General features: G+C 41.8%; 1 protein-coding gene across 3 annotated transcripts; it reads right to left on the bottom strand.

Annotated features, from left to right (window-relative positions):
• Positions 1–321: 321 nt before the first annotated feature.
• On the bottom strand, positions 322–6,904 carry LOC130293394 (uncharacterized). Of its 3 annotated transcripts, XM_056542025.1 has the most exons (3): positions 3,280–6,904; positions 457–580; positions 322–367 (listed from the first exon to the last, which is right to left on the bottom strand). In XM_056542025.1, the coding sequence occupies exons 1-2, from the start codon at positions 6,875–6,877 to the stop codon at positions 477–479; spliced, it is 3,702 nt and encodes a 1,233-aa protein (XP_056398000.1). In that variant the 5' UTR covers positions 6,878–6,904; the 3' UTR covers positions 322–367; positions 457–476. The 3 variants fall into 3 exon arrangements, with proteins under 3 accessions (XP_056398000.1, XP_056397999.1, XP_056397998.1); XM_056542024.1 differs by having other exon boundaries at positions 322–580; positions 3,280–6,903; XM_056542023.1 differs by lacking the exons at positions 322–367; positions 457–580 and adding an exon at positions 2,835–3,121.
• Between the last annotated feature and the right edge of the window lie 21,094 nt (positions 6,905–27,998).

Genomic DNA, 27,998 nt, shown 5'->3' with positions numbered 1-27,998 from the left:
TTCTAATATCTAAATCTCTCAAAGCATCTCTCAGGGAAGTTATTTGTTTAAGGACTCTCAGGGAAGGATTTCTTGTCATTACTCCTTCTAAGCGTGTCAGTTTTTTCCGTAGGTCAGAATATTCTTTTACATTGGTAGGTTTAATATGAGAGGCTAAGGAGATACAGTTGCCTCTAAAAACAGCTTTATGGGCCTCCCAAAGGGTAGAGGCCAATAATACACTGTCAACATTATTGTTCCGCTCTCAAAACACTGACTATGTGTGGTTCTAAACGGACAGCTAAACACTTGTTAAAGACTCCAGTAAACAGAAGCCCATGCTTGTATTGTCCACCAGAGGACTCCAACTTTATTTTAGTCTGTGAAACTGCAATACAATACAATAACAACATATCAGTACACATGGAATCATTAGCCTAGCATAAATGACAAATAACTAAGCAGAAAGGCACTTACAGGTGATGATGTCCCAAACCTCATGGGAGAGATAGATACATGCTGCCTGCCCAGTGAAAGAGTGACCTCAAGATGGTGGAAGAGCTTCCTGGAACAAAGGTCACTTCCTGTCTGTATAAACTATCTGTGTAAGTAAAGCTGATATTAACTTCTGCCACTAGATGGCAGTGGTACACTACACAGCCTATCATTATAATGCAGTTAACCTAAAAAGGCAGCACACTCCCTGCCTGATATAATACATTATATCACTACCTATACATATCTGATGTACAGGGAAAAACATATTAATAAGATATTGTATTCCTGACCATAACTAGTAACAAACTATAACATAAGTCCACAATATCAGTGTCTCTTGGCTGTGGCACTTCAAGCTGGTAATCCACATGAAGAAATAGTTCTGTCCATAAACCCATCTTCAGATAGGAGAAGCCGCACTAGGCCAAACTATCTCCTACCCCATTTGTAATCCACAGAATGGAATTCAGCTCGAGGCAAATGTCACATTTGAAAACTCTCAGTGACAAGCTCTTAGTTATGTATTGAGCCAATAACAGAACAGAAATACTCAAAGGAGAACAATGACATCAGAAACTGGTCTGGCGTACACTTTAACAGTCCCTTGTTTCGTGACTTTTACTTCAACCTTTCTGACATTACCATCTTTACTTGGCAACGTATTTGTGACAATTCCCATAGGCCAGTTATTTCTGCTTTCTTGAATATCTTTCAATAACACAACATTTCCCACCTTGATATTGGGACCAGTCTCTGCCCATTTCTTGCGACTCTGTAAGGTAAATAGGTAATCTCTCCTCCATCTCTTCCAAAATGTATCAGCCAGACATTGGACTTGTTTCCATTGCTTTGCATGAAGTTCTGTTGTACTAAAGTCTCCACAGGGGGCTGATAAAGAGTCTACCTTTTGGGTCATGAGCATAGCAGGGGTAAGAACTGTTGGGTTATCTGGATCTGTAGATATTGGTACCAAAGGTCTTGAATTAATGATGGCCATAACTTCTGCCATGAAAGTACTCAAAGTCTCATGAGTCAGGTGAGTGGGTTTGGATTGGAGCAACATTGCATCTAAAATTCGTCTAGCCACACCAATTAATCTCTCCCAAGCACCTCCCATGTGAGATGAGTGTGGAGTGTTAAAGAGCCATGTACATCCTTTGTCTTGAAGATAATTTAGAAGTTCTGCATCATTTGAGCATATATGCAGCTCCTTGCATGCTCCTACAAAGTTCGTACCTCTATCTGAGCGAATCAACTTAGCCGGACCACGAACAGAAAAGAATCTTCTCAGAGCATTGATGAAACTGGATGCTGACATGGACTCAATCAATTCTATATGCACTGCTCTTATAGAAAGACACGTGAAAAGAACAGCCCAGCGTTTGCTGTCAGCGCTGCCTCCTCTAGTTCGGCGTGTTACAACTTCCCAGGGACCAAACACATCAACACCCACACTAGTGAATGGAGGTTCAGGATTGACTCTATCTTTTGGTAATTCTGCCATCTTTTGGCTTTCAAATCTCCCTCTGAGCTTACGGCATACGACACATTTGTGAATGATTGCAGACACTAGACGTTTTCCACCAAGAATCCAGAATCCTGCAGCTCTGATTGCACCTTCAGTAATGTGTCGCCCTTGGTGTACTGTCTGACTGTGATAATATCTTATGATCAAGGTAGCAATGTAGTGATCGTGAGGAATGATGACAGGCTGTTTCTCTTCATCTGACAGCGTGGCATAAGATAAACGGCCACCTACTCTCAATAATCCATATTGATCTATAAAGGGACTTAGTTTTGTAAGACGGCTATGTTTAGGAAGCATCTTTTGCTGTTCAATACAGTCATATTCTTGCCTGAAACATGTGCGCTGTACAGAAGAAATTATAACTCTCTTGGCTAGTGAAAGTTCTTCTAAACTAACCCTTTCATGGAAAACTCTCCAACTTCCAGGTTGATCATCATTAGGTTTCTTTTGGAAGCTTTTGGTAACATGGATTAACTTCGCTATAACCCTGTTCAGTCTCTTCCAGTCCGAAAATCTTACAAAACGATGTGGCTGCAGTCTAGCGTCAAGGGCTTTAGTACTGAAGCTTACTACTTCTGACCTAATTTCAGGATCAGCTTCGGGCTCCACTAAAGGGTAAACATTGGTGTCAGGACTATCTACAGCCGTCTGATACAGAAAAGTTGGCCCTGAAAACCATATAGAGTTCTGAAGGCAAGCTATCTGTGTAGGCCTGGTAGCATAATCTGCAGGATTTTGTTCTGAGGGCACATAGAACCATTGCTCTGGACGTGTTGTTTGTCTGATCCTGTTCACCCGATTAGAAACATATAAAAAGAATCTCTTTGTAGTGTTGCAGATATAGCCTAGGACTGTTTTACTGTCTGTAAAGAATTTCACAGCATCTAGGTCTAGGTCTATCTCGTCTCTCACCAGCTCATACAGTTCAACCGCTAGTACAGCTGCACATAACTCTAGACGTGGGATTGTGTGTGCTGGCCTAGGACTTAGCTTGGATTTTCCCATAACAAATCCAACATGGCAGACATTTCCTACATCGCTTACCTTCAAGTAAGCAACGGCACCTATTGCTATAACAGATGCATCTGAAAAGATGTACAGTTCTTTTTTGCAGGCCTGTGACAATGAAAGAGGAACATAACACCTAGATATTTGTAAACATTGTAAGGCTTGTAAAGACTCTGTCCATTGGACCCACTCATGGAGTCTTTCTTGTGGAAGTAAGGCATCCCACTCACTTTCTCCACTTGATAGTTCACGAACTAAGGCCTTACCTTTTATGGTGACTGGTGCCACAAACCCGAGAGGGTCGTAGAGACTGTTAACAGTGGATAGGATCCCTCTTCTTGTGAATGGCTTTTCTGCTGAACAAACCTGAAACACAAAACAGTCTTTATCTAGATCCCAGCTTAGGCCTAGACTTTTCTGCAATGGAAGGGTGTCTGTTCCCAGGCAAAGGTCTTTGAGGTCTTTAGCTCTGTCTTCTGCGGTGAAAGCTTCCATGACTTGTTTGCTGTTAGAGGCAATCTTATGTAGTCGCAGATTAGACTCTGCCAGCATTTGTTTTGCTTTGTTGAGAATGTTAACTGCTCCTTCAGGTGTGTTCGCTGAAGCAAGTCCGTCATCTACATAGAAATGTCTCATCACAAAGTGCTTGGCATCTTGACCATAACGTTCTGCACCTTTCTGGGCAGCTTTCCGCATACAATATATGGCAACAGCGGGGGAAGGGCTGTTACCAAAAACATGTACTCTCATTCTGTACTCTGTTACCTCTTTATCTATGTCGTTATCCTTGTACCACAGGAAACGCAGGTAGTCTCGATGGTCCTCTCTCACTAGAAAACAATAAAACATCTGTTGCACATCAGCTGTGAAGGCAATAGGCTCCTTCCTGAAGCGCAAGAGGACACCCAGAAGTGTGTTATTTAGGTCTGGGCCACTCAGCAGTACATCGTTTAGTGAAATGCCTTCCTGTTGAGCACTGGAATCGAACACAACTCTTATTTGATCTGGCTTGTGTGGATGGTAAACGCCAAACATTGGCAGATACCAGTGTTCTTTACCTTTATCCAGTGATGGTGCTAATTCAGCATGATTATTGTCCAGCATCCTTTTGATAAATTCTGTAAAGTCTTTTTTCACTTCAGGCTTTCTTTGCAAAGTTTTGCGTAGTGTGTTTAAGCGCTTCATGGCTTGCTCTCTGTTACTAGGTAAATAACACCTTGGTTTGCGAAAAGGTAAAGGGGCTACCCAATTGTTGTTCTTATCTTGGAAAGTCTCTTTATCCATGATGTGGAGAAAGGTTTGATCATCTATGGACATTGCTTGTTTGTCATCATCTTTTGTCTTCTGGAACACTGAGTTCCCTAAATTGTCGGTCTTCAGACCACTACTAATATTCCTATCATAACTGGAAGGAGAGCCACAGTATGGTTTTAGGGTTTCTTTAACAACAAAGCTGTTTTGGCATGGACTGAGAAGGGACGTGCGTCCATTTGTTAACACAGATGTCTTAGAAGTGTTGACACTGTCAGGCCGATGAGCTGCTCCCAAACAAACTTCTCCTACTATAACCCACCCCAAGTCAAGTCTTTGCGCATAGGGGGCATTAAATGGTCCATTAATTTGTTGGCGTACCTTATGCACCTGTAGAATGTCTCTTCCAAGAAGTAGAAGAATAGAGACGTCTGTCTGGACAGCTGGAATAAGGTGAGATATTGCATTAAGATGAGGATGATGAAGGGCCACTTCTGGTGTAGGGATCTCTGATTTATCATCTGGTATCATATCACACTCTATCAAAGTGGGAAGTGAGAGATGGATCCTCTTGTCAAGAGACTCAATAGTAAAGTCAGTAGCTCTTCTCCCTGAAGTTTCTATCACTCCTGCACATGTCTTTAGGGTGTATGGAACTGCCCTTGATGTAATGTTGAAGGCATCAAAAAAGTCTGACCTTGCCAGCGACCTGTTACTTTGTTCATCCAGAACCACATACATCTTTACTGCCTTTTCTCTTTTCCCTGTGGGGTACACTGTTGCTAGACAGATCTTGGAACATGAGCGTGGATTTGTACTGTCACCACAGATTTCAGTGCATTTGGACATTACTGGGATAGCTGATTTATCTTTTTGCTCCCTGCCCTCATCTTTTGGGGTTTCAGTGACCTCTAATGGTTGATGCAAAGTATTGGGGTGCAGAGCTGAGATGTGTCTGTCACTGCCACATTCTGAGCAATTTGCTTGTATTTTGCAGTCTTTAGCTATGTGTTTGGTGGATTCACAACACTTGAAGCATATGCCGTTTTGTCTAAGAAAGGCTAACCTTTCCTTGATAGGTTTACTTTTGAACCCTTTGCACTTGTTTAGAGGATGGGGCTTTTTATGAAGTGGGCAAAGTCTGTCAGGGCCTTCAAAGGTGTTTACCTTGTAGCTGCTTGAATCTCCTGGGTCCTCAGAGGGAACTGTTGTCTTGTGGGTGATCACTGAAGTCCTATTGTAGGATCTAGGTGGCTTTTCTGCCTTAGGCAGTTGGCTGCTGGTGATGAAGGAAAAACTGGGATCGCACCTCATCTTAGCTTGCTGCTGTACAAACCTAGAAAACACAAAGAAAGGGGGGAAGGGGACACCATGTTCTTCTTTGTATTTAGCTCCAACACTCACCCATTTCTCTTGCAGGTGGTGAGGTAGTTTCTCCACTATAGGCTTAGTACCGTTGGCAGTATCTAAATGTGCAAGTCCCCTTAAATAACCTTCTTCTTTGGCACACTGGACTTCCCAAAGAATATCACCCAGCTCTTGCAGTTTTAAATTGTCTTTGCTGTTTAGCTTAGGGAAAGACTCCAGTCTTTTCATCAGAGCACCTTCAATTGCCTCTGGTGATCCATATCTTTCTTCTAGCCTTTGCCAGGCCATATCGAGTCCTACTGAAGGGTTAAATAGGTGTATCCTGCGCATCCTTCTTGCATGCTCTGTAGACTCAGACCCAAGCCACTTTACCATCAGGTCTAGCGTCTCAGCTGCTGTTAAGTCCAAGTCTTTGACTGCATTCAGAAAAGAAGCCTTCCATGCCCAGTAATTTTCTGGGCAGTCATCAAACTTGAGGAAGCCTGTATTAACCATTTCTTTACGGATAAGATATTTAGTGACGTCTTGCATGCTCTGGTGTTTGGGTTGCTGCGGTGAGGATTCTTCTTTTATCACTCTGTTACTGCCAGCCTCATGGGTTTCTTTTCGTGCGCTCAGGAGTACTGATGGTTTTGGTTTAAATTCAGCTGACTTTGGATTGAGAAACGGTATTGTTGAGCTGCCACTTGAAATATCTTGGACATACGCCCTAGTGCGTTCTGCAGAGGAAAGCGGTTTCTCGGGCACATCTGGGCCTTCGTGGATAGATTCCATTCCAGACCGCTCAATATCCGCATAAGCTGCTGCTTCTGCTGCTGCAGCAGCGGCTGCACACTGACGTTGAAGAATATGCAACTTTGCTTCCTGTTCAGTTTTTTCTTTTATAATGGCAGCCTCTTTCTCTGATCTTTCCTTCATAATGGCAGCCTCTTTCTCTGATCTTTCCTTCATAATGGCAGCCTCTTTCTCTGATCTTTCCTTCATAATGGCAGCCTCTTTCTCTGATCTTTCCTTCATAATGGCAGCCTCTTTCTCAGCAAATTCTAGCTGAACGCGAGCAGCCTCTGCTTTGGCGCGAGCCCTGGCAAAAAGGGCACTTGCTGATGAAATCTGACTGGACCTTGCTGATCTAGATGAGCGTGAGCGTACATCCTCCTGCTGGACACTTGGCGTGCTCTCCCTGCCTTGATGTGTCCCAGGTAGCTGATCTTCAGCATTATACTGACTTCCTGATCTTAGACTCATTCTGTCTGTGCAGCAACTCCTATCTCCAGGCTTGTTGTGCTATCACCTTTTCACTGTTCCGCTCTCAAAACACTGACTATGTGTGGTTCTAAACGGACAGCTAAACACTTGTTAAAGACTCCAGTAAACAGAAGCCCATGCTTGTATTGTCCACCAGAGGACTCCAACTTTATTTTAGTCTGTGAAACTGCAATACAATACAATAACAACATATCAGTACACATGGAATCATTAGCCTAGCATAAATGACAAATAACTAAGCAGAAAGGCACTTACAGGTGATGATGTCCCAAACCTCATGGGAGAGATAGATACATGCTGCCTGCCCAGTGAAAGAGTGACCTCAAGATGGTGGAAGAGCTTCCTGGAACAAAGGTCACTTCCTGTCTGTATAAACTATCTGTGTAAGTAAAGCTGATATTAACTTCTGCCACTAGATGGCAGTGGTACACTACACAGCCTATCATTATAATGCAGTTAACCTAAAAAGGCAGCACAATTATTGTCAAAATAGTCCCGGAGGCCAGCCGCCAAAGTTTCTCTATGTTCAGGTTTCTTTATAAGAGATTCATTCAATCTCCAATGACAATGTCTTCTAGGAGTAGAGGCTGGCCTCAGGTCTAAAGTGACAGGAGCGTGATCTGACCATGTTATTGAGTGAATTGTTACTTTATCCATTAATCTAAGGCCTAATAAATTGCCCATGAACATATCGATCCTACTGTGAGTAGAGTGGGGATGTGATAGAAAGGTAAATTCCTTATTATTGGGATTACAGATCCTCCATAAGTCGAACAAATGGAACTTCCTAATAGATTGGCGGAATGTTGTAGATAGTCGTATTGCAGAAGGAGAGGGAACGGGATGTTTAACTGATAATCTGTCCATAGAGGTCGAGAAGGGTACATTAAAATCACCACCAATAATAAGCGTGGTAGGGAGTGTGGAGGTTAATTTTGTGAATACCCTGTTAAGAAAGGGAATTTGGGAAGTATTGGGGGCATATAAATTACAAATTGTGATTGGGACATTTGACAATGTGCCTGATATGAAAATTAATCTACCATTAGGATCTGCATGTGTAGAAGTAATTTGGAGTCGACACGTACGGGAAATCAATATCGCTACTCCCCCTCTCTTCCTGTCTTGAGTCGCTACATATACCTCTGGGTATTGTCGAAAGGCAAATTTAAATGTGCAAGACTCGTCATGGTGTGTCTCCTGAATTAGAGCTATATCAACTTTTTTATCTTTCAGCTCTTTCAAAAGCAAGCGTCTTTTAATGTCGGAGTTTAACCCCTTCACATTAAATGAGATCAGACGCACCATGATGAGTATGTGTGGTGGGCTGTGGAGATAGTGAGACAGGTCCTACCGTCTGTAGCAACGAGAGGAACCTTGTAGTTTGAAGAAAGATCAGCGAAGTGGAACATTGGAAGATGTAGGACTTGTAAAACATCAGATAGGACATCTAAGGAGGCCGGGGTGGGCTCGGAACGCGCAGAGTAAAGGAGAAAAAAAGAGAATAAGTTACAAAGAAAAAAATAGACAACATAAGACTATTAAAAAAATCTTAATCCTTTCAGTACTTATGTGCTTCTGAAGTTAAGGTTGTTCTTTTCTGTCTAAGTGCTCTCTGATGACACGTGTCTTGGGAACCGCCCAGTTTAGAAGCAAATCCCCATAGCAAACCTCTTCTAAACTGGGCGGTTCCTGAGACACGTGTCATCAGAGAGCACGTGTACATACCTGCCAGGCTATCTGGGTATTTCCTGTTTTAGTTGGGTCTCTTAAACTACACATCCCATAGTTCCATGCTTGTAAGTATGAAGTTACATTCCTCTCTCTCACAAATCAGCTGTTGCAAAATTATCTCTCTGTCACTCCACCCTTTGAAGAAGACAGGCTCCCTTTGAATAACTGACTAGTGATGTCAGGTCTCAACACACTACAACCTGGGAAATCCTGAGACTTGAGTCAGTTTGTATGCTGTTAAAAATAAATATTGGGGTGAAAATAACACAAGAATTGTAAGACCACCGTCACACACAGGTACAGATACGATATTATGAACTACACTAACTTTACAGCCCCTGTGGCATAGTCAAATAAAAAAAAAAAATCCTGGAATACCCCTTTAACAAATCTCATGTAATCTACCGTATTTTTCGCCGTATAAGACGCACTTTTTCTTCCCCAAAACTGGGGGGGGAAAAGTCGGTGCGTCTTATACGGCGAATGCACCCCTATCGCGGCGGTCCCTGCGGCCATCAACGGCCGGGACCCGCGGCTAATACAGGACATCATCGATCGCGGTGATGCCCTGTATTAACCCTTCAGACGCGGCGATCAAAGCTGACCGCTGCGTCTGAAGGGAAAGTGACACTAACCCGGCTGTTCAGTCGGGCTGTTCAGGACCGCCGCGATTTCACCACGGCGGTCCCGAACAGCCCGACTGAATAGCCGGGTTAGTGCTTACAGGACACCGGGGGGGACCTTACCTGCCTCCTCGGTGTCTTCTCCGTTCAGGGATCCCTTGTATGGCCGGCGCTCTCCTTCCTCGTCATCACGTTGTCGCGTACGTGCGTCGGCGTGCGTAACGACGTGATGGCGGCGACGGAGAGCGAGGATACCCAGCCGGCAGCAGGGACATTCAGCAGCAGACCGGCAGCAGAGCGACGGGGACATGGCAACAGCGATGGAGCAACATCCAGGGCAGCGGTGACGGGTCCAGAGCGGCGGGGACACGTGAGTACTACCTCCTATGCATAAGAGAAAAATAGTGTTAGCAAAATGTACCGTATTTTTCGCCCTATAGGACGCACCGGCGTATAAGACGCACCCTATTTTTAGGTGCAAAATCTAAAAAAAATAAAGATTTTGAACCCAATAGTGGTCTTCAATCTGCGGACCTCCAGATGTTGCAAAACTACAACTCCCAGCATGCCCGCACAGCCAACGGCTGTCCGGGCATGCTGGGAGTTGTAGTTTTGCAACATATGGAGGTCCGCAGGTTGAAGACCACTATTGGGTTCAAAATCTTAAATTTTTTAGATTTTGCACCTAAAAATAGGATGTGTCTTATACGCCGGTGCGTCCTATAGGGCGAAAAATACGGTACATTTTGCTAACACTATTTTTCTCAAAGAAAGGTGAAAAATGTTACGTTTATTAAATGTATGTATGTGTAGTAACCTCCAATCACTAACAAAGAGCGTGCAGTAACACTCAGGACAGGAAAAACCCCAGTGTAGGGGAAACCTTGGCTACTGTATTGCCCTTCCTCTGAGCATACTAAAGGAGCTTAACTCAATAATAATGTGTGTGTGTGCTCTATGGTACCAGTACATCTAAGGTATGAAAACAAAAGAAAAATAATTAAAATTTTTACTATAAAGATGTACATATCAAACACAGAACTTGAAAAATACCTATTTGAATGCTAAGCTTGGTCCTTAGGATTTAATGATTTATAATAATCTTTCCTAAAAAAAACCTTTTGCCACCTTAATGTTACACTTACCAGAAATACAGTCATGGCTGTAAATGTTGACACCCCTGAAATGTTTCTAGAATATGAAGTATTTCTCACAGAAAAGGATTGCAGTAACACATGTTTTGTTATACACATATTTATTCCCTTTGTGTGTATTGGAACTAAACCAAAAAAGGGAGGAACAAAAGCAAATTGGACATAATGTCACAACAAACTCCAAAAATGGGCTGGACAAAATTATTGGCACCCTTTCAAAATTGTGGAAAAATAAGATTGTTTCAAGCATTTAATGCTCCGTTAAACTCACCTGGGGGCAAGTAACAGGTGTGGGCAATATAAAAATCTCACCTGAGAGGAGGTAAAAAGGAGAGAAGTTCACTTAGTCTTTGCATTGTGTGTCTGTGTGTGCCACACTAAGCATGGACAACAGAAAGAAGAGAACTGTCTGAGGACTTGAGAACCAAAATTGTGGAAAAAATATCAACAATCTCTAGTTTACAAGTCCATCTCCGGAGATCTAGATTTGTCTTTGTCCACAGTGCACAACATTATCAAGAAATTTTCAACCCATGACACTGTAGCTAATCTCCCTGGGTGTGGATGGAAGAGAAAAATTGATGACAGGTGTCAATGCAGGATAGTCTGGATGGGGGATAAGCAGCCCCAAACAAGTTCCAAAGATATTCATGCTGTCCTACAGGCTCAGGGGGCATCAGTGCGAACTATCCGTTGACCTTTAACCCCTTGTGTTTTCCGTTTTTGCATTTTCGTTTTTTCCTCCTTACCTTTAAAAAACCATAACTCTTTCAATTTTGTACCTAAAAATCCATATGATGGCTTATTTTTTGTGCCACCAATTCTTCTTTTAAATTATGTCAGTCATTTTACCCAAAAATCTACTGCAAAATGGAAAATAAAATCATTGTGAGACAAAATTTCTACACAGTACATTTTTCTGTAAAAATGACACCTTCTCTTTATTTTGTAGGTCCATGCAATTAAAATGATACCCTATTTATATAGGTTTGATTTTGTCGTACCTCTGGAAAAAATTCATAATTAAATGCAGGAAAATGTGTACGTTTAAAGGGGTACTCCGGTGCTTAGACATCTTATCCCCCATCGCGGGGATGGGTGATCTTGCACGCCACACCCCGTTTAAAATCAGTGCCCGGAGCGCGTTCGCTCTGGGTGTGATTACTGTCGATCACGGGGCCGGAGCGTTGTGACGTCAACGCTCCGGCCCCGTGATCGACAGTAATCACACCCAGAGCAAACACGCTCCGGGGACTGATTTTAAATGGGGTGTGGCGCGAAAGATCCCGGGGGTCCACAGCAGCGGGACCCCCGCGATCAGGCATCTTATCCCCTATCCTTTCGATAGGGGATAAGATGTCTAAGCGCCGGAGTACCCCTTTAAAATTGTCATCTTCTGACCCCTGTAACTTTTTTATTTTTCCATGTATGGGGCGGTATGAGGGCTAATTTTTTGTGCCATGATCTTAAGTTTTTAGCGGTACCATTTTTGTATTGATAGGACTTATTGATAATTTTTTCATGATATAAAAAGTGACCAAAAATGTATTTAATGATATATTTTTATAATTTGGACATTTTTTTATGGGAAAAGGGGGGTGATTCAAACTTTTATTAGGGAAGGGGTTAAATGGTCTTTATTAACTTTTTTCTCACTTTTTTTTGCAATGTTATAGCTCTCATAGGGGACTATAACACTGCACACACTGATCTTTTACATTGATCTATGGTTTCTCATAGGAAACCATTGGTCAATGATTCTGCCGCTTGACTGCTCATGCCTGGATCTCAGGCACTGAGCAGTCATTCGGCGATCGGACACCAGGAGGCAAGGTAAGGGACCTTCCTGCTGTCTCATAGTTGTTTGGGATGGTGCGATTTTGCCGCGGACATCCCGAACAGCTCCCTGAGCTAACCGGCAATGATTTACTTTCACTTTAAAGGGTTAATACCGCGTGGCACCTCGATCAGTGCTGCGCGCTATTAGCCACGGGTCTTGGCCGTTGTTAGAGGCCGGGCCCGACCCGCTATGAACGACGGGTCATAGGTCCTTAAGGGGTTAAATGAAGACCCAGGAGGATCCCACTGCTGACACAGAGATATAAAAAAGCAAGACTACATTTTGACAAAATAAGCTTGAGTAAGCCAAAATCCTTCTGGGAAAACTGGGAAAATGAAAAAAAAAAAAAAATTTCACTAAAATGCTGGTGTTACCCTCAATTTTTCAATTTCACAAGGGAAAATAGGAAAAAATCCCACCAAAATGTGTAACACCATTTCTTCTAAGTAAGAACATACCCCATATATGGATGTAAAGTGCTCTGTGGGCGAACTACAATGCTCAGAAGAGAAGGAGCACCATTGGGCTTTTGAAGAGAAAATTTGTCCAGAATTGAAGGCCACATGTGTTTACAAAGCCCCCGTAGTCCAGAACAATGGACACGTGACCCTATTTTGGAAACTACACCCCTCATGGAATGTAATAAGGGGTACAGTGAGAATTTATGCCCCACAGGTGTCTGACAGATTTTTGGAACAGTGGTCCGTGAAAATGAAAAATGTTCTGTTCTGGCACCATGGTTTTTTTTTAAACGCACATGGCCCCTGACTTCCATTCCAAACAAATTCTCTCTCCCAAAGCTCAATGGCGCTTATTATCTTCTGAGCATTGTTGTGCGCCAGCAGAGCACTTGACGTTCACAAATGGGGTTACACATTTTCGGGGGCATTTTCGCCTATTACCCCTTGTAAAAATGTAGAATTTTGGGGAAAAACTGAATTTTAGAGGAATTTTTTTTTTCCTTTACACATCCGAATTTAACGAAAAGTCGTCAAACACCTGTGGGGTGTTAAGGCTCACTGTACCACTTGTTATGTTGGTGCTTTACTGGCACCATAGGGGCTTCCGAAATGCGACATGCCCCCGAAAAACAATTTCAGCAAAATTTGCTTTCCAAAAGCAAAATGTGACCCCTTCTCTTCTGAGGGGGGCAATTTTGGGGGGCATTTTCTCCCATTACCCTTTATAAAAATGGTAAATTTTGGAGAAAAAAACCTGCACTTTAGTGAAAAAAAAAATTCATTTACACTTTAATGAAAAGTCATCAAACACCTGTGGGGTGTTAAGGCTCACTGGACCCCTTGTTACGTGCCTTGAGGGGTGCACCCACAGAGCACTTTACATCCACATATGAGGTAATTTCCTTACTCGAGAAAAATTGGGTTACAAATTTTGGGGGGCTTTTTCTCCTATTACCCCTTTTAAAAATTCAAAAACTGGATCTACAAGAACATTTTTATGAGTGTAAAAAAATAAAGATTTAGAATTTTCTCCTTCACTTTGCTGCTATTCCTGTGAAACACCTAAATGGTTAACAAACTTTCTGAATGTAATTTTGAATACTTTGAGGGGTGCAGTTTTTATAATGGGGTCATTTATGGGGTATTTCTAATAAGAAGGCCCTTCAAATCCACTTCAAAACTGAACTGGTCACTGAAAAATTCTGATTTTGAAAATTTCGGGAAAAAATAGAAAATTGCTGCTGAACTTTGAAGCCCTCTGATGTCTTCCAAAAGTAAAAACATGTCAACTTTATGATGCAAACATAAAGTAGACATATTTAGGGACATTTATCAATGTTTGCTTATGTATTCTTTTTTTTGTAATTTTTTCTTTTCTTTTTTTTTTGCTTATGTGTGAATTATTTATCAACTGTTTTCAGCCTGTTGATAATTTTCTTTCACGTAAGCAATTTTTCCTTTTTTACTTTGGTAGTAGCTTTTTCTGCTCCATGTTTGAGCTGGAGTAAATTTAGTCAATTTTTAACCCTGTTGCGACTCTTTTTTGCGCAGTTGCGACTGTCGCAGTTAATAAATACCTGACTATCCGTAGTCCATTTTAAAATTCTTACTACGTAGTTAATTTTTGGAAAACTTGCTTTTCTCGCTTTCCAGTCAAAATGTCGCACGAAAAATCGCGTAGTTGCAGTTGCGACAATTTTGCGACAATTATAGTAAAGAAAACCTGACTAAACCCATTGATAAATGTCCATAATTGTTTATGTGAATCAATATATAATTTATTTGGTATGTCTATTTTGCTCACAAGCAGAGAACTTCAAAGTTAGAAAAATGCAACATTTTCAAATTTTTCATGAAATTTGGGAATTTCTTACCAAGAATTGATGCAAGTATCGACGAAAATTTACAACTATGTTATAGTAGAATATGTCCTGAAAAAAGCAGTCTCGGAATTCAATTCATAAGTAAAAGCATCACAGAGTTATTAATGCTTAAAGTGACAGTGGTCAGATGTTAAAAAAATGCTCTGGTCCTTAAGGTCAAAATGGGCTTGATCCTTTAAGGGGTTAAAAGGGTTGTCTCACTAAGCAAAGCTGGTAAAATCAGACGTGTATCACATACATATAAGTAAAGCATTACAAATGTTCTGTTTTAAATAAAGTAAATATCATCCTTGTAGGCTTTTCCCCCATGGATCTGATTATTTCCTGGTTTCCTCTCTGAACTGTCACCCTGCTGTTTCCAGGCAACAGAACATACACTTTCCCACTTTAGGGCATCACCCGGTGCGGTCTGCACCCCCCAGTAACACCACTGCATTATTGTATGTAGCCCAAAAAACTTATATGCTATAATGTTTTATTATTATTATTATTATTATTATTATTATGAATAATGTAAGTAAAATGACAACTTATCTGTCTCTCCTATGGAACCCCCCAGCATAATTCAATTCAGCCTGCACATTGCAGGTGGAGGACACTGGGGGAGATATATCAAAATATACGCAGAGGAACAGTGGAGCAGTTGCCCCAAGCAACCAATCAGATGGCTTCTTTCATTTTCAGAGGCCTTTTTTTTTAAATTAAAGAAGCGAGCTGATTCATTGCTATGGGCATCGGCTCCACTATTTCCTAAAACTAGTTTCCCTCATAAAGCTGGTAATGAGTCCCACATGAGTCCTAGTAGAGTCCCACATGGTTACCAGCAGAGTCCTAGTAGAGTCCCATATGAGTCCAAGTAGAGTCCCACATGAGTTCTAGTAGAGTCCCACATGACTCCTAGTAGTGTCCCACATGGTTCTCAGTAGAGTGCTAGTAGAGTCCCAGTAGATTCCTACATGAGTCAAAGTAGAGTCCCACATGAGTCCTAGTAGAGTCCCACATGGGTCCCAGTAAAGTCTTAATAGAGTCCCACATGAGTCCTAGTACAGTCCCACATGAGTCACATGAAAGGTGTCATTACAGAGTACAACTGGTCTTGTATAAAAAATTAAAAAAAAGCCTTTTAAAAGGCAAGGAGAAGAAAACGAAAACACAAAAGATGATTGGCTGCATCCTCCAGGGGTTAAGTGTGTGTGAATAGGGGTGTCTCTATTTGTCTTTTGGATGGTATTGCAATGAGTAGGAAAGTATGTTGTACAGTGGTATTCCCATCTCATGTATAACATGTGGATCTGCCATAAATACCTGAAAGATGTTGGTTCCACCTCTGGGACCTACACTTATCTCAGGATGGCCCTCAAGACCCTGTCTGGCCTTGTCACAGGAAACAGAAGTGGCCAGGAGTGCAAAAACAGCTGAGCAAACTTTTCTATGTTATGTCCATTACATCAATTTAATTCTATGGTGACAATTCTCCAAATTCAGCTTTCTGACAACAAATTCATCTCATGGGGGAAATGCTGACGTGGCACATGTTTAACCCCTTAAGGACACATGACGTACTGGAACGTCATGTGTCCACTCCCGATCTATAACGCGGGGCCACGGCGTGGCCCAGCGTCATAGCAGGTCGGGCCTGGCCTCTAACAACGGCCGGGACCCGTGGCTAATAGCGCGCGGCATTGATCGCTGTGCCGTGCGCTATTAACCCTTTAGACGCGGCGTTCAAAGTTGAACGCCGCTTCTAAAGTGTAACCGAAAGCATGCCGGTTAGCTCAATGGGCTGTTCGGGATAGCCGCGGCGAAATTGCGGCATTCCGAACAGCTTACAGGACAGCGGGAGGGCCCCTACCTGCCTCCTCGCTGTCCGATCGCCGAATGACTGCTCAGTGCCTGAGATCCAGGCATGAGCAGTCAAGCGGCAGAATCATCGATCACTGGTTTCCTATGAGAAACCACTGATCAATGTGAAAGATCAGTGTGTGCAGTGTTATAGGTCCCTATGGGAGCTATAACACTGCAAAAAAAAAAGTGAATAAACATCATTTAACACCTCCCTTATTAAAAGTTTGAATCACCCCCCTTTTCCCATAAAAAAAAACAGTGTAAATTAAAATAAAAATAAACATATGTGGTATCGCCGCGTGCGGAAATGTCCGAATTATAAAAATATATTGTTAATTAAACCGCACGGTCAATGGCGTACGTGCAAAAAAATTCAATAAGTCCTATCAATGCAAAAATGGTACCGTTAAAAACTTTAGATCACTGCGCAAAAAATTAGTCCTCATACCGCCCCATATGCGCAAAAATAAAAGTTATAGGGGTCAGAAATGACAATTTTAAACGTATAAATTTTCCTGCATGAAGTTATAATTTTTTCCAGAAGTACGACAAAATCAAACCTATACAAGTAGGGTATCATTTTAACCGTATGGACCTACAGAATAAATATCAGGTGTCATTTTTACCGAAAAATGTACTAAGTAGAAACGGAAGCCCCCAAAAGTTACAAAATGGCGTTTTTTTTTTCGTTTCACTGTAGATTTTTGGGCACAATGACTGACATGATTACAAAGTAGAATTGGTGGCACAAAAAATAAGCCATAATATGGATTTTTAGGTGCAAAATTGAAAGAGTTATGATTTTTTAAAGGCAAGGAGCAAAAAACGAAAATACAAAAACGGAAAAAACCCCGGTCCTTAAGGGGTTAAAGCACACCACCCTATTGGGTCAAAGGTGAGTTGGAAGACTTATCCTTTCAGTTCATCCATTATGGGCTTCATGGAAGATAGCAATAATAAATTACATTAAAATCTGCATGTTCTATACATAATAAAATAATCAATTTTCTCATATAAAGATATTTATTAAAAGTTTATATAATATGTCATTAACAAAACAAATTAATTTATTAACACCATTTGGCATACTAAGACCTGCAAGATGGGCAAGAAGCTACTGATGCCATACGTATTAAAATAGAAGGAACATCTTCATATTTGTCAATAGGGTTGCCATTACACACGATGTACACTAGAGGTCAGAGGTTTGCCATTCATGGAGTTATCTGACAGCACTGAGCATGCAATACATAAAAGCTCCACAAGAGCTTTGTACTGGATTGAGGAATGCATTAAAGGGGCACTTTTTTTTTTTTTTCAACTGGTGCCAGAAAGTTAAACAGATTTGTAAATTATATAGGAAAAAATTGTATAACCAATCCTTCAAGGATTTTACCCCCCAAAAAGGTACACAATGGTATTTAAATCAATATTGTAAGAATACTTCAATTATGGTTAATTATTCTTATTATTAAACATTTATAAAACAATAAAATAACAATAGTAATATTATCCTGGCACAGATATATAAAAAGGTGAGAATCCACTGGGCCCTAGTGGTATTAATTACCAAAAACTTTGTATTTAGGCAACCATATAGTATATAATAGAGATTGCTGGAAAAATATATTCAAAAGTCCTCTTCAATGTGGCTAATAAAAAAGAGCATTTGCATTGGATATTGTAGCAAATAAAATCTTTGTAATAGATGTTGTAATAAATATGTAACGTGTATATTGTTACTTGTTGCAGTCTTTGGGCTGTAATAGTCTTTTAGCTGAGCCGTATAGAACACTGCTGGTACAATATATCTCACCCACTCCTGGCAGATGTTGTCCTCTCCGCTCACCACATGCCGGCAGTGCTGGCACAGGGCTGGCACTAATGGTAGGATGGACCTGTGCAGGGGTGCAACGTCCCCAGTAGCCTCCGTACTGCTCCTGTGTTGTTACTTACAGGGCGGGCACAGCGTTGGTGTCCCTCGTGGTGGATGTGATGGAGTCTCAGGGCGGATGGATAGAGGGATCTCTCCCGGCAGGTTCAGGCTGAGGCAGAACACAGTGAAGATCCGGACCAGACCGTGGCTGCAATGGTTGTCGATTTCAATGGATCATAAAAGACGGTGCCAGGTTCACACCATGAGTATATTGCAAGGTGCGATATTTGATATAACTCTATCCTAGACGCGTTTCAGGGTTCTTCTGCTATATATTGCACGACCCTTTCTTCAGTAGGAATTCAGGCAAATGTATATTGAAGCTTATCCTGTAGGTCACTTTTATACGGTGGTTCACATTTGCTTCCAATTCATCAAAAGTCAGAGCTAATATCTGGCCTGGATTACACATCTAGATACCATTACATTATATTCTTATGACAGTATCTATGGTCAAATTCACATTGGGCCATAGCGTATTTATATCCTAGTTGATATATACATATCGGGGAGAGCAGTTTAACAGCAGCCTATATTGTATAACTATGAACATACTAAATTACTTTTTTTGTAAATTACTTCTATTAAATATCTTAATCCTTCCAGTACTACAGAGGAAATGTTTATCTTTTTGGATTTCTCTGATGTCACGATCACAGTGCTCTCTGCTGACCTCTGCTGTCCATTTTAGCAACTGTCCAGAGCAGCATATGTTTGCTATGGGGATTTTCTCCTGCTCTGGACAGTTCTTAAAATGGACAGTAGAGGTCAGCAGAGAGCACTGTGCTCGTGACATCAGAGAAATCCAAAAAGATAAACATTTCCTCTGTAGTATTCAGCAGCTAATAAGTACTGGAAGGATTAAGATTTTTAATAGAAGTAATTTACAAATCTGTTTAACTTTCTGGCACCAGTTGATAAAAAAAAAAGTTTTCCACGGGAGTACTCCTTTAACCTGTTAAGGACCAAGGACGTACAGGTACGCCTTTGCTCCCTGGTACTTAAGGACCTAGGGTGTACCTGTATACCCATGGGAATTTTGGTCCCCGCCCCGCCGCACGCGTGCAAATGCCCAGGGGGGTCATCAGACCCCCCCATTTTGTCGATGAATTCACACCAGCGTTTTACGCTCATTCCGGGTCATACGGGTCTATGGTGACCTGGTGACCCGGAAAATAAGGGGGATCGGGGTTGTCAAAGACACCCACGATCCCTCTGAAGGGATAGGAGTGGGGTGCCACCCCTCCTATCCCTGCTATTGGTCATCTAGAAGCGACGACCAATAGCAGATCGGGGGCAGGGGGGTTAACTTTCGGTTTCCCTGTTCTGCCCACCCACAATAGGCGGGGCAGAACGGGGAAACCGTGGAGGACTGGCGCCAAAGTCCACTTATCCATCGGCGGCGGAAGCGGGCGGCAATCAACGGCAGAAGAGGACGGTGATGCGGCTCCCTGGATCCTACGGAAGCTGGTTGTTTGCGGTTTGGGCATGCTGGGAAACTACACCCCTCACGGAATGTAACAAGGGGTATAGTGAGCCTGAACACCCCACAGGTGTTTGAAGAATTTTCATTAAAGTTGGATGGAAAAATGAAAAAAAAAATTTTTCACTAAAATGCTGGTGTTACCCTAAATTTTTCATTTTCACAAGGGAAAATAGGAAAAAAAAGCACCTCAAAATTTGTAGCCCCATTTCTTCTAAGAACATAACCATATGTGGATGTAAAGTGCTCTGCGGGCAAACTACAATGCTCAGAAGAGAAGGAACGCCATCGGGCTTTTGAAGAGAAAATTTGTCCGGAATTGAAGGCCACGTGTATTTACAAACCCCTATAGTGCCAGAACAATGGACCCCCCCACATGTGACCCCATTTTGTAAACTACACCCCTCATGTAATGTAACAAGGGGTGCAGTGAGCATTTACGCCCCACAGGTGTCTGACAGATTTTTGGAACAGTGGTCCGTGAAAATTTAAAATAAAATTTTTCATTTGCACAGCCCACTGTTCCAAAAATCTGTCAAACGCTAGTGGGGTGTAAATACTCACTGCACCCCTTATTAAATTCTGTGAGGGGTGTAGTTTCCAAAATCGGATCACATGTGTGTGTGTGTGTGGGGGGGGGGGGGGGTCCACTGTTCTGGCACCATGGGGGCTTTTTAAACGCACATGGTCCCCAACTTCCATTCCAAACAAATTCTCTTTCCAAAAGCTAAATGCCGCTCCTCCGATTTCTGAGCATTGCAGTGCGCCAGCAGAGCACTTGACGTCCACACATGTATTTCCATACTCAGAAGAAATGGGGTTACACATTTTGGGGGCCATTTTCTCCTATTACCCCTTGTAAAAATTTAAAATTTGGGGAAAAACCAGCATTTTTGTGAAAATATTTTTTTTTCATTCACACATCCAACTTTAACAAAAAGGCGTCAAACACCTATGGAGTGTTAAGGCTCACTGTAACCCTTGTTACGTTCCTTGAGGGGTGTAGTTTCCAAAATAGTATGCCATGTTGTTTTTTTTTTTTTTTTTGCTGTTCTGGCACAGAAATGCCCCCCAAAAAACATTTCAGGAAAATTTGCTTTCCAAAAGCCAAATGTGACTCTCTGACTTCTTTTATGAGCATTGTCGTGCACCCACAGAGCAAATACATGGGGTATTTCCATACTCATAAGAGATGGGGTTACAAATGTTGGGGGGGAATTTTCTCCCATTACCCTTTGTAAAAATGGTAAATTTGGGGAAAAAAAATGCACTTTAGTGGAAATATTCTTTTTTTCATTTACACATCTGACTTTAACGAAAAGTCTTCAAACACCTGTGGGGTGTTAAAGGGGTTCTCCCTTTCTAGAAATCTTATCCCCTATCCAAAGGATAGGGGATAAGATGTCTGATCTTGGGGGTCCCGCCGCTGGGGACCCCGCAGTATTGCATGCAGCACCCACCTGTTTTTTGTCTGGAAGCGCTGGAGGGTCTTAGTCGAGACTACGCCCGTCTCCCTAAATGCAAGTCACGCCCCCTCCCATAGACTTGCATTGAGGGGAAGGGCGTGATGTCACACGGGGGCGGAGTCCTGTAGTCGCGACTAAGACCCTCCAGTGTTTCCGGACAAAAAACAGGTGGGTGCCGCATGCAATACTGTGGGGGTCCCCAGCGGCAGGACCCCCGAGATCAGACATCTTATCCCCTATCCTTTAAGGCTCATTGGACCCCTTGTTATGTGCCTTAAGGGGTGTAGTTTCCAAAATGGTATGCCATGTGGTGGGTTTTCTGCTGTTCTGGCACCATAGGGGCTTCCTAAATGTGACATTCCCCCCAAAAAACCATTTCAGAAAAACTTACTCTCCAAAATCCCATTGTCGCTCCTTCCCTTCTGAGCCCTCTACTGCGCCCACCGAACACTTGACATACATATATGAGGTATTTCCTTACTCGAGAGAAATTGGGTTACACATTTTGAGAGGATTTTTCTCATTTTACCCCATGTAAAAATTCAAAAACTGGGTCTACAAGAACATGTGAGTGTATAAAATGAAGATTTTGAATTTTCTCCTTCACTTTGCTGCTATTCCTGTGAAACACCTAAAGGGTTAACACACTTACTGAATGTTATTTTGAATACTTTGAGGGGTGCAGTTTTTATAATGGGGTAATTTGTGGGGGTTTTCTAATATGAAGGCCCTTCAAATCCACTTCAAACCTGAACTGGTCCATGAAAAATTCTGATTTAGAAAATTTTGTGAAAAATTGGAAAATTGCTGCTGAACTTTGAAGCCCTCTGATGTCTTCCAAAAGTAAAAACATGTCAACTTGTATTTGTGAATCAAAATATTATTTATTTGGAATTTCTATTTCCTTAAAAGCAGAGAGCTTCAAAGTTCGAAAAATGCTAAATTTTCAATTTTTTTCATCAAATTTTGGAATTTTTCACCAAGAAATGATGCAAATATCGACAAAGATTTACCACTAACATAAAGTAGAATATGTCACGAAAAAAGAATCTCGGAATCAGAATGAAAGGTAAAAGCATTGCAGAGTTATTAATGCTTAACCCCTTAACGACACAGGACGTATATTTACGTCCTGCGCCGGCTCCCGCGATATGAAGCGGGATCGCGCCGCGATCCCGCATCATATCGCGTCGGTCCCGGCGCTAATCAACGGCCGGGACCCGCGGCTAATACCACACATCGCCGATCGCGGCGATGTGCGGTATTAACCCTTTAGAAACGGCGGTCAAAGCTGACCGCCGCTTCTAAAGTGAAAGTGAAAGTGACCCGGCTGCTCAGTCGGGCTGTTCGGGACCGCCGCGGTGAAATCGCGGCGTCCCGAACAGCTGATCGGACACCGGGAGGGCTCTTACCTGCCTCCCCGGTGTCCGATCGACGAATGACTGCTCCGTGCCTGAGATCCAGGCAGGAGCAGTCAAGCGCCGATAATGCTGATCACAGGCGTGTTAATGCACGCCAGTGATCAGCATTAGAAATCAGTGTGTGCAGTGTTATAGGTCCCTATGGGACCTATAACACTGCAAAAAAAATTTAAAAAAAAAGTGTTAATAAAGGTCATTTAACCCCTTCCCTAATAAAAGTTTGAATCACCCCCCTTTTCCCATAAAAAAAATAAAACAGTGTAAAAAAAATAAAAAATAAACATATGTGGTATCGCCGCGTGCGTAAATGTCCGAACTATAAAAATATATCATTAATTAAGCCGTACGGTCAATGGCGTACGCACAAAAAAAATTCCAAAGTCCAAAAAAGCGTATTTTGGTCACTTTTTATATCATTAAAAAATGAATAAAAAGTGATCAAAAAGTCCGATCAAAACAAAAATCATACCGATAAAAACTTCAGATCACGGCGCAAAAAATGAGTCCTCATACCGCCCTGTACATGGAAAAATAAAAAAGTTATAGGGGTCAGAAGATGACATTTTTAAACGTATAAATTTTCCTGCATGTAGTTATGATTTTTTCCAGAAGTGCAACAAAATCAAACCTATATAAGTAGGGTATCATTTTAACCGTATGGACCTATAGAATAATGATAAGGTGTAATTTTTACCGAAATATGCACTGTGTAGAAACGAAAGCCCCCAAAAGTTACAAAATTGCGTTTTTTTTTTCAATTTTGTCGCACAATGATTTTTTTTTCCGTTTCGCCGTGCATTTTTGGGTAAAATGACTAATGTCACTGCAAAGTAGAATTGGCGACGCAAAAAATAAGCCATAATATGGATTTTTAGGTGGAAAATTGAAAGGGTTATGATTTTTAAAAGGTAAGGAGGAAAAAACGAAAGTGCAAAAACGGAAAAACCCTGAGTCCTTAAGGGGTTAAAGGGGTACCCCGGTGAAAACCTTTTTTCTTTTAAATCAACTGGTGGCAGAAAGTTAAACATATTTGTAAATTACTTCTATTAAAAAATCTTAATCCTTCCAGTACTTATTAGCTGCTGAATGCTACAGAGGAAATTCCTTTCTTTTTGGAACACTGATGACATCATGAGCACAGTGCTCTCTGCTGACATCTCTGTCCATTTTAGCAACCATGCATAGCAGATGCATAGCAGATGTATAGCAGATGTATGCTAAGGGTAGCATGGTGGCTCAGTGGTTAGCACTGCTGCCTTGCAGTGCTAGGGACTTGGGTTCAAATCCCACTAAGGCCAACAATAAATAAAGCATTATTATTATTATAATAACGTCAGCAGAGAGAACTGTGTTCGTGATGTCATCAGAGAGCATTCCAAAAAGAAAGGAATTTCCTCTGTAGTATTCAGCAGCTAATAAGTACAGGAAGGAATAAGATTTTTTAATAGAAGTAATTTACAAATATCAAACATGTAAGAGAGCATGGAAAATAAGCGGCACTCACCATGGACAGCTAGCGACAACCTCTTTATTTCTTAGGCGTGCAGTTAAGACATACAGGTGCAGGGAGACAGGGACGTCGGGGAATCCGGCTGACTTGTCACAGCCGTATCATGCTTCCGCACTTCGTCAGACCATCTCATCCACTGGGAGCTCACCAGGTAAATACCTGCTAGGCTCCACCCATGGGCGGTCATTTCTGTTACATATAAGTGCAAGTGCAAAAATACAAAAACGTAGAAAAAGTATAAAAGCATTTAAAAACAGAAACTTAGCCAAGATTCGTACTACTGTAACAAGGACAGGATTAAAGGAAATCTGTCATCAGAATCTCCCGCACTAAACCTGTTACACAGGCTTGTAGTGCGGGTGATCCTGATTAAAACGCTCCTTATCTGGTTAAAAATGGTTCAGCGCTTCTTCAGATATCTTTATTTTTAGTTTTCTGTTATTCCCTGGCTTGGGACTCAGTGGAAGGTGTTATCATCTCGGACTCGGCCACACGTCATTCTAGCTGGGCGGAGCTGCTGCCCGGCTCATGAATATTCATGAACTTATCCTCGTGGCCCTCCCCACCAGACCTAGAAAAAGGAGTTAGACTACGAGGATAAGTTCATGAATATTCATGAGCCGGGCGGCCGCTCCACCCAGCTAGAATGACGTGTGGCCGAGTCCCAGATGATAACACCTCCCACTGAGTCCCAAGCCAGGGAATAACAGAAAACTAAAAATAAAGATATCTGAAGAACCGCTGAACCGTTTTTAACCAGGTAAGGAGCGTTTTAATCAGGATCACCCGCACTACAAGCCCGTGTAACAGGTTTAGTGCGGGTGATTCTGATGACAGATTTCCTTTAAAAAAATATACTGAGATCAAGTTTATCGTTCAAGTCGAGGTCTCCTTGTGCGTTCGTGCGCATTATCCATCGGGCCTCGGCTTGAATTATCAACTTGCGCCTGTCTGAACCGTCTGTACTATCAATTCCTTCAATCCCAAAGAATTTTAGTGATTTTGGGTCCCCTGCATGCATATTAATTACATGATCGATCACTCTTGGTGATCCTTTCCTCGATTTAATCGAGTATAGATGTTCCCGAAATCTGTGGTGCATTGGTCTGGTAGTGCTACCGACGTAAAATCGGCCACAAACACACACCAGGCCATACACCACAAATTTCGTCTTACAACAAAAAAAATCCCTGCATTTAATATCCACACCTCCAATTGTGATGACTTTTTCACAAATCAAAGAAGGACACCATTTGCATGCTCCACACCTGTAATTTCCTTTTGGGCTGCTAGATTGTAACCAATTTGGATTAGATTTACTGGAGGAAAATTTACTTTTTGTAAGGACATCCCCCAAATTTTTCGCCCGTTTGAATGTGACTAAGGGCATTTCTTCACTAAAGTTGGGTAGGACAGAGTCTTTTTGAATCAAATACCAGTGTTTTGATACAGCCTTTTTAATAGCTGCACTCATTGGACTGAATCTAAAAGAGAAGGAGAAGCGCTCCGGTCTCTCTCTTCTCGATCCAGGTCCATGCAACAGCATATTCCTGTTTTGACTTGATGCCCTTTTTAAAGCTGTATCCAAAACTGGTTTGGGGTACCCCCTGTCCTCCAACCTAGTGAGTAAATCTTTTGCTTGAACTTTAAAGTTTTCTTCAGAACTATTAATTCTTTTTTTATTTTATTTTTTTTCAGAAATAATTTTTATTAAAGTTTTTCACATATTAAACATACAAAACTGTGGTATTGGGTCATTTGTTAAATATTTTACAAAGTCATATACCATCGGTCGAGCCGAGTGGAGTAGTCACACTCTGCCCGACAGCAGTGCCCAATTTGTGTTGTCATACATATTCTACATACCAACTGGCAAAATAACACCAAGAAAACAAAAGAAACCGGCAGCAGCCACTCCTCGTTTCTCTATAAACATATAGGTCGTGCACAACCATCAATTTTCTGTATTCTCACGCTTGTGAATGAAAAAAAGGATTTCTGTTATGTTAACGGTAAATGGGTAATGGTATATGGGTAATTTTATACTTAGTCCCTGTCAGTGTCGCTAAGCCGGAGGCCTATCTTGGTCCGGTGATCTACAATGGGTAGAAGATGCCCACGGGAGCCACCTTGTAAGAAAGGCATCAAACCTGTCTGCCCCCTGAGCTATTATTTTCTCAAATGCGTGTGTCATATTTATCTTTTGTATAAGTGTCTCTATGGTGGGTATCGTTGTGGATTCCCAGTTGCTGACTATTGCTATTTTTGCTATTATATATATAATACAGAACAAATCTCTCCTATCCTTCGGCATATGCCAAACCCCCAAGAAAAGCAGTACAAGTTGGGGCGTCCACACAATCAGTCTCCCAAATAGAATTCTGATCAGTTGCTGACATGATGTCCAAAAGGATGTGAGTAGGGGGCAGGACCACAGCAGATGGAGTAAGGTACCACGCCCTCCACACCCCCTTCAGCATCTGTCCGAAGTATCTGGGTATATTTTACAAAGCTTAACGGGAGTATAATACCAACGTAGAATAGTTTTTAGAGCAGATTCTAAATGAGATGAGCACTGGAATGCTCTATGAATAGCCTTGAATGTTCCCTGCCATTCTTCACATGTGGCCTCGAGATTAAGTTCCCTCTCCCATTCTCTCAGAGGATAAGTTTTTGTAAAGGTGTCATACGAAAGTAAATTATTATAAAATTGTCTTATGCCCTTTACTTGTGTAGATAATTGGTTTAGAGCCACGCAGTCCAGAGGAGCATCCACGTGTCTTAATCCTGCTAGAAAATATCTAATTTGGAGGTATTTATAAAATTCAGAGTTTTCTAGCTCTTTTAACATGGAAAAGGACATGGTGACAGAGCCTTCTTTAAGGTGTCTAACTGAGGCAATTCCCTTATCTATCCAAGATGTTAGTTCCATGTCTGGGATAGAGGCTTGTATGAGTGCCAGTGGAATGTCCAGTAGGGCAGATGTAGCAAATCGCTCACTCTATATGGATGGGTGGTATGATTTTCAATATCCACCCATGGAAGATCCGTCCTATTCTGTCTCCAGTGTCGCGCCATAGAGACCAATGTGGCTGTATAGTAGTGTCTTAAATTTGGAGAACCCAGCCCTCCCATTGATTTCAATTTAGTGAGAATATGCGCAGAGAGCCGTGGTTTTCCTTCAGCCCAAATAAATGAGGTCAATAGTTTCTCAGCTTTGCGGAAGAAAGAGAGTGGTAGAGAAATAGGGAGAGTACGGAATAAATATAGAAATTTGGGAAGGAGAAACATTTTAAACGTAGCAACTCTACCCACCCAAGATATTTCAGATTTGGTCAGTCTTTCCACTTCAGTTGCTATACTCGTCAATAGAGGGATGTAATTTTCTTGATATAATGATTTCTGGGGATAAAACAGTTTTATGGCCAAATATTGTAATGCGGTGGTCTTCCATTCAAATTTATAGTTGGATTGAAGAGTGTTAAGTGTAGGGGTAGGTACATTAATTGCTAGAGCTTGCGTTTTAGTGGCGTTAAGAAGGTAATAAGATAGTTCACCAAACCTATACATAACATCCATGACTGCCGGAATTGAATGGACTGGAGTCGTGAGAGAGAGGATCACGTCATCTGCATATAGTGAGATAGTATGTTCTCTATCGCCAATAGTAACTCCTCTTATTTCAGGATGTTGGCGGATAGCCTGGGCTAGGGGCTCCATGGACAATATGTATATGAGTGGCGA

This window comes from Hyla sarda, chromosome 10 (genome assembly GCF_029499605.1).
Source record: "Hyla sarda isolate aHylSar1 chromosome 10, aHylSar1.hap1, whole genome shotgun sequence".
In the NCBI taxonomy this organism is placed as follows: domain Eukaryota; kingdom Metazoa; phylum Chordata; class Amphibia; order Anura; family Hylidae; genus Hyla; species Hyla sarda.
This window is presented reverse-complemented; position numbering and strand designations above follow the sequence as displayed.

Bases quoted from the DNA above. Each gene is read 5' to 3' on its own strand.
- LOC130293394 (XM_056542023.1), bottom strand. From the start codon at position 6,877: ATGAGTCTAAGATCAGGAAGTCAGTATAATGCTGAAGATCAGCTACCT. The intron at 3,122-3,279 runs GTAAGGCCTTAG...TCATTGTCACAG, and splicing joins GGCACCAGTCACCATAAAAG to GCCTGCAAAAAAGAACTGTA.